Source organism: Phoca vitulina, unplaced genomic scaffold (genome assembly GCF_004348235.1).
Source record: "Phoca vitulina isolate PV1807 unplaced genomic scaffold, GSC_HSeal_1.0 scaffold1082, whole genome shotgun sequence".
Taxonomy (NCBI): Eukaryota; Metazoa; Chordata; class Mammalia; order Carnivora; family Phocidae; genus Phoca; species Phoca vitulina.
Window position 1 is genome coordinate 3386 of NW_022590769.1, and position 6887 is coordinate 10272.

The window sequence follows — 6887 nt, forward strand, 5'->3', positions numbered from 1 at the left end:
AAAGGAATGAGATCTTGCCATTTGCAACGACATGGATGGAACTGGAGGGTATTATGCTGAGCGAAATAAGTCAAACAGAGAAAGACATGTATCATATGACCTCACTGATACGAGGAATTCTTAATCTCAGGAAACAAACTGAGGGTTGCTGGAGTGGGGGGTGGGGTGGGAGGGATGGGGTGACTGGGTGATAGACACTGGGGAGGGTATGTGCTCTGGTAAGCACTGTGAATTGTGCAAGACTGTTGAAGCTCAGATATGTACCTCTGAAACAAATAATGCAATATATGTTAAGAAAAAAAAAAAAGAAGATAGCAGGAGGGGAAGAATGAAGGGGGGGAAATCGGAGGGGGAGACAAACCATGAGAGACGATGGACTCTGAAAAACAAACTGAGGGTTCTAGAGGGGAGGGGGGTGGGAGGATGGGTTAGCCTGGTGATGGGTATTAAAGAGGGCACGTTCTGCATGGAGCACTGGGTGTTATGCACAAACAATGAATCATGGAACACTACATCTAAAACTAATGATGTAATGTATGGTGATTAACATAACAATAAAAAATTTTTTAAAAATGTGATGGTATCAGTGACCTCTAAGCTTATCCATGCTTATATCCTCAGTGGACCACACAGAGCCTAGCAGATAGTAGTTGATCAGTAAATTCATTTCGAGCAGGCTGAATGAATCATGACATAACCTCTCCATTTCTATCTTTGTGTAATTGTTCAATTCTATGTACACCCTCTTACTCAGAAGCCGGGTTGAAGAGAAAGTTCATAATACTAAGTAAGGACAGTTCTTGGACACATGCGATGTGAAACAAAATGTTTTTATTTTAGCTACTGTTTTTAGGTATGGTTGGAAGGTGAAGTTGACCAACAGATTGGTGCTTAGATCGGTACAAATGCTTACATGCTTAGTTCTTAGCGATGGTCTCCCGAATCCAGCTCACATAGTTGCAGACTTTGGTGTAGACACCAGGTTTGCCCTTTAGAGCACAGCCAATACCCCAGGAGACAATGCCCTGGAGCTCTCTGTTGCAGACCACAGGGCCACCAGAGTCACCCTGCACAAGAGGGAAGAGACAGTAAGAACTCTCAACTATGCCAAGATGGGAGAAAGGCAAAACCCTGTTTCTCCATTACTCTGGGTCCGTTTTCCCAGGTAGCTGATTCTCTAGGAAGCACCTTCCCTTCCCCTAGCAATCCAATTCTCAATCTCTGACAGCATGCCTCTCCTTCCTCCTCCCTCCTTCTAGCTCCTGCTCTTTTCTTAGTTGTAGGCATGCAGGGCCAAGAAGAGGTGAGGACTGGTGAGTGCAGTGCTGTCCAGCTAGCCCTGCTTTTTTTCAGAAAGCTTCCTTCTACAATATACCTCTTCAGCAGGGTGCCTTACGCACACCATCTTCTGTGTATCTTTTTACCCTTAGCCCTAGCCATTAATATCTCAAAAAGAAAATTTATGACTGATCTCAAATCTCTCCGTGGTCCCTTATAATCCGTCCCAGAGACAGCTTTTCAATCTGTGTTTTGGGAAAGGGAACTATAGTGGAAGGGCATGAAGTTCCGCTGAAACGAGTACAAAGAAACTGACCTGGCAGGAGTCCTTTCCACCCTTCAGGGAGCCCAGACACATCATGTTGCTGGTGATCTTGCCAGGGTAGGCATTGCGGCAAGTGCTGTCAGAGAGGATGGGTACTTGAAGACACTGCAGAAGATCAGGATAGTTTTCTGTTGGATGCAGGAGTAAAAATAGAAGAATATTACCTACAGGATTCCTGGAGATTTCTTTCCCAATCTTCCCCCCTCTTTCCTTACTCTCTCAGGTTACCAGTAACTTTTATTTTGGAAGAACAACTTTTATCTGGAAAGTCTTGCCAACAGTTTTAATCAACAAGTTGTTTTCTCTGACTTTATCAGTGACTACAGATCTCAAATCTAGACTATTTCTCAAGCAGGTCTCTACTTTAGGCAGTATCAAATCCCTCTGTTCTGTTTACCTCCTCAGTTTCTACTTCTTTGCAAATCACTAATCACACTTCAGTTGAATATCTGCCATCTTTATCATAGCTCATTTTTGTTGTGTTTTCCAGCAAAGGGATCTTCCTAAGACTCCATATGTCTACAAACTATCCTCTAGGAATCTTGCCTTGAGTGACAATTTGGACTAACTGACCCTCGACATGTCTTTCCCTTCTAGGATTTCCAGAGTTGGTGCTTTTGTTCCCTGTGACACTTACCCCCAACGCTCTGCGTATTCCCCCAGCCAGAGATGAGGCACTGGGTACCAGCAGCCGCACAGGATTTTGGCAGAGAGACAGCAGACACTCGAGAGTTGAGGGTGGCAGGCGAACTCAGTTTAATTAGCATGATGTCATTATCCAAAGTGTTTGTGTTGTATTTAGGGTGGCGGATGACCTTGGCTGAATTGATGAATTGCTCAGCACCCTCAGAGACTGCGATGTTGTGTTCTCCCAGACGCACCTGGATTCGGCTGGATTAAAGGATATGAAGTTCCTTAAGGACCAACTTCAGCTTTTCCCCTTTCCCAGTTTACCCCAGTCATGACCACCAGCATGAACACCATCCCCTGCTAGCATTTCCACACATAGGAAATTGTGCACTTAAGGGAGCCCTACCAAATATGGTGCAGGTAAGAGTAACTCTTAGGTGGGTGTCCCTACCAGTATAGACTTACAGCCCACCATCATGTTAGAAAGTTATTTCCCATGACTAAGTGATGCCAATAAAAAGATGGGAGGTGAAACAGGAATTGGTGGTGACTATTCAGCACCTGTTACTCCTCCTCTGGTTGGGATTACCGATTACTGTAGGGAGATGTGGCAGGAATCAGAGACATGAAAGAATTTTAAGGGGGCAGAATGAATTGTGCTTATTTTTAATGTTTTACTGAAAGCTTCATATGGGTTATTACCACCATATGCCATTTTTTCCTGGTTGAGCTATCATGATTAGGACTATTTATTGATAATGCTCTTAAGCTGGTTCTAAGTATACTTCATCACTCACTAGCTCCCCTCCCATGTCTTTGGTACCATCATTTGGAAGGACATCAAGGAACTCTAAGTTTACCTTTCCATGTAAACTTCCCTCAATGCATCATTCAGTGCCTGGGGGGAATGATGAGGCTCCTAGAATCTGAATGCTTGCCCCTCAAGCATAGCTGTGTAGTTTGCCCTGGATTTTTCTTTTGCAGGGCTGGGGCATGAGTTGATCTGAGAGAACAGGGATGTGAGGACTGGTTACTTACGACTTGTAGCAGTGAGCTGCAGACACCACCCACTGGGAATTGATCAGGGAGCCGCCACAAAAATGGTAGCCTGAGTTCAGGGACACCTGATAGGGCAGGGAATTCTTCTGACAGGTGTAGCCCCCAACGATCTTGTCATCATCATCAATGGGGAAAGCAACTGACAAGGAAAAGTTGGAAACAATCAGTTAAACAGATCCATCTTGGAATTTCTACTTACCACAAGGTTTTTCCAGATTAACCAGAAAAAAGTAGATAATGTTTTCCTCTCACACATAATCAGGAAATGGTGATAACATAATTTTTACATGATTTTTTCCAAAATCTTATTATTCAATACTTTTAACACATACTCTTATACTATTATAAGTATCTAATTTTTTAATTTATGCTTTAAATTTGATAAATATACCATTTGAAACATATGCAACACACACACACGCACACACACACCTCAGTCAGAGACTCTTTATGTAATAAATGCCATGAACATTACTCTCTAAGGGTATAAAGAATACTTTTGTACAAAACCTTGCTCAGCAGACATGCAAATAGGTGTTCAGTAAAGCTCTGCAGTAACCATGCTTATGTTTATTTATGGTAGTTGGTATAGGTTAGATATCCCAATGAAGGAACAGAAAGGAAGCTTTTACTAGCCACCTAAGAATGGTCCAGCCTAGAAGGAATTGGGAGTGTTGTACTCTTGTTCCCCCAATTTCTCTTTTAGTTCCTGCCTAAAATTTTCATGACATAATTTAATAGAATAGTATGTGGTTTCCTTTCCAACATTACCCCTTATCTCAGTTATCTTTCCAACATTTTAAAATTTATTCAGCATTCTGAAGTTTGCCCACTGATTTATTAAGATTTCTAGGGCTCTCAAAGTCAGTGATTGTTTATATGTACCCTATTGTTCAAATATTTTAAAGTAATTTTGGGAAAGACATTTTCAGATGTATAGACTAAGTTATTGAATTTATACCCGTCTAATTGGGGAGAGTTTAATCGTAAGATTTGTATAAAATTTGGTAGTATAAAAGACAGAAATAGACATTTTTCTTTCCTTTGATGATTAAATGATATGTTATTTAACACCAGAGAGATTTCACTAGCAAAGACGTTGTAAAACCCAGCCCATGGCTTTTTTTTCATGAGAAATGAAGTACCTTCACCTGTTAAGATCCTGTGAAGATGCCTGTCGGTGCAGAGGAGACACGGGCTGTGACCCTCATAGCCTCTTCAATGAGCCCAGACTAGTCACTAGTCCCAATTTTAACTCTCAATTATTAATTCCAAGTGCTTAGAAAGGTCAAAACAGCATTTCCCTAATGTTAACTATCCTTTCCTTTTCTCTCTTTTTCCATAGATTTTACCTTGAAGTTCAGGGTAATTTCTGTCTCTTTATACTTTCTAGGCTAATTACTCTTACTCACTATCATCTTTCCCCCACAAGGGAGATTTAATTATGTATAGACATTTGTATGACTGTAATCCCCCTCTTATTGTGGTTTTGGTTACCCTTGGTTAACCAGAGTCAGGAAGCAGAAGATCCATTTTCTGATGTATCCTCCAAAGGTCATTATAGCCTCACACTATGTCAAAATGCCTATGTCATTCACTCCACTTCTCATCACGTAGGCATTTTATCATCTCACATCATCACAAGAAAGGTAAGTACAGTACAATAAGATATTTTGAGAGAGAGAGAGACAGAAGAGCACAGTCACATAACTTTTATTACAGTACATTGTTATAAATGTTCTATGCTATTACTACGTTTGTTATTAATCCCTTACTGTGCCTAATTTGTAAATTAAACTTTATCATGGGTATGTATATGCGGGGGGAAAAACACAGTATATATAGGGTTCAGTACTATCTGTGGCTTCAGACATCTGCGGGGGGGTGGATGTAGCTGCTGCAGAAAAGAGAGGACTACTATATATGCTGTTGTTTCAATATTTTAAGCTTCTTGAATACAGAGATTCTATTCAACATTCATTGTTGTCTTTCAGAGTACAAAGTGCAAACAAATACATCATGGACACCCCCTGATTCGTTTAATATTATAGACTCACCAGTGGCTCCCAGCAGGGCAAGGAAGATGATGGTCTTCATGATTGCTCTCTGGATCTGGACTGGGGAGAGTGATGAACATTTCTCATCCACAACTATTTATACCTCCAGGTTTGATATCGACACCCATGGCCATGGGTGCCAGGAAAGTGATTTTACTGGAAACTCACAAGTCCAAAATTAGAATTCAATTCTGTGCCAAACTGAAGATAATTCAGCATCAGATTTAAACATTAGCTTTTGTCTACTTTTCCAGAAGTTTATGGGAATTGAAGTAATAATCCCACCTGGTGCGATGTGTTCCCCATAACAGAAAAGTAAGTTGGAGTAAGGGTCATGGACGGGGGCTATGGGTGTCCTGTTTCCAGACAAAAGTCTTCGGTACTTGGTTGTCTCAACTGTGAACTTTTATCTTGAGGACCATCTTGAACACTACCCCCTTGATGTTTAATTAACATTGGCTCTTTCACTATTATATAATTTTTTGTGGTATCTCTGGCCTTGGATATCCATGTTAACTTTCCATTATTAATAGGGACAACTTGTTTCCTTGAGAAAAGAAAAAGTGTTCTGAATTGAAGCTATGATCGATCTAGACAGAAGAGTGAAAAAATCACTTACATTTACTAGAACTTACTATATACTTTACATATACAAAAACTTTGCATATATTAATTTAATAATTCTCATTACAACCCTAGAAGGTACCTCTTACTATCCCCACTTTATGTATGGGAAAACGGAGGCACACAAAATTGCAGGAGACTTGACCAAAATCACATAGCAAGTACATGGTGGGGTAAGGCTTCCAACCCAGGAAATCTGGCCTCAGAGTCTGTGCGCTTAACTGCTGTACAACACTTCCCCCATAAGTTCACCACATTCTGGACGCGATGATAATACAGAAATCTTGGCCAATGATAATAGAATTGAAATTTATGGAGTGCTTCCTATGTGTCAGGCACTGTGGATGGGATTTATATACATCAATTCATTCAATCCTTACCAACTGCTTCATAAGTGTTGTTCTAATTTTTACCATTTTATAGATGGGGAGGGTGAAGCTTAGAGAAATTACATGTTTTGCTCAAAGTTTTATACTCTTCAGTGCTCAACACAGGGTTCAAACTCAAGCAGCCTCATTTCAGGGGTCGTGTCCTCCACTGTGATGCCATAAACATAATTAAGGAGAACAATCTGAACTCTACCAAATTAAGGGATGACTCTAGGGAGCAGATAGAATTCTTAGAAAAATCTAAGAAATGTGTTCCTGGAGCAGTTGTCATAATTAATGAGGTATGGCAGAAGTATCCAGAATAAGTGAATCTCAGGAAGAACTAACCTCTAACTACATATAACCAGAGTCTACTCCCACACGTCTGAATGGCCTACCAGGATGTTTCTTCTGCTTTAGCAAATCATCCCTCCTGAAGTAGTTTGTTTCTTTTACATTTGAAATTTTTCTGATAAAAAGATGATTAACTAGAAGGCAGAATTGACATTTGGGGCCAGGTAATTCTGTGTTGTGGGGATTGCCCTG

At 40.6% G+C, this 6887-nt stretch overlaps 1 protein-coding gene across 1 annotated transcript; it reads right to left on the reverse strand.

Annotated features, from left to right (window-relative positions):
* Positions 1 to 812: 812 nt before the first annotated feature.
* Positions 813 to 5415, reverse strand: LOC116629470 (cationic trypsin). The gene is made up of 5 exons (XM_032399754.1): positions 5350 to 5415; positions 3272 to 3431; positions 2241 to 2494; positions 1595 to 1731; positions 813 to 1067 (listed from the first exon to the last, which is right to left on the reverse strand). Exons 1-5 carry the CDS (start codon positions 5387 to 5389, stop codon positions 918 to 920), a joined length of 741 nt encoding a protein of 246 aa, XP_032255645.1. The 5' UTR covers positions 5390 to 5415; the 3' UTR covers positions 813 to 917.
* Positions 5416 to 6887: the final 1472 nt, after the last annotated feature.

Excerpts from the sequence above, each read along its gene's own strand:
- LOC116629470 (XM_032399754.1), bottom strand. The coding sequence starts at position 5,389 with ATGAAGACCATCATCTTCCTTGCCCTGCTGGGAGCCACTG. Across the intron at positions 3,432-5,349 it reads TGCCCTGCTGGGAGCCACTG|TTGCTTTCCCCATTGATGAT; the intron begins GTGAGTCTATAA and ends TTTCCTTGTCAG. Across the intron at positions 2,495-3,271 it reads GCAGCTCACTGCTACAAGTC|CCGAATCCAGGTGCGTCTGG; the intron begins GTAAGTAACCAG and ends CCTTTAATCCAG.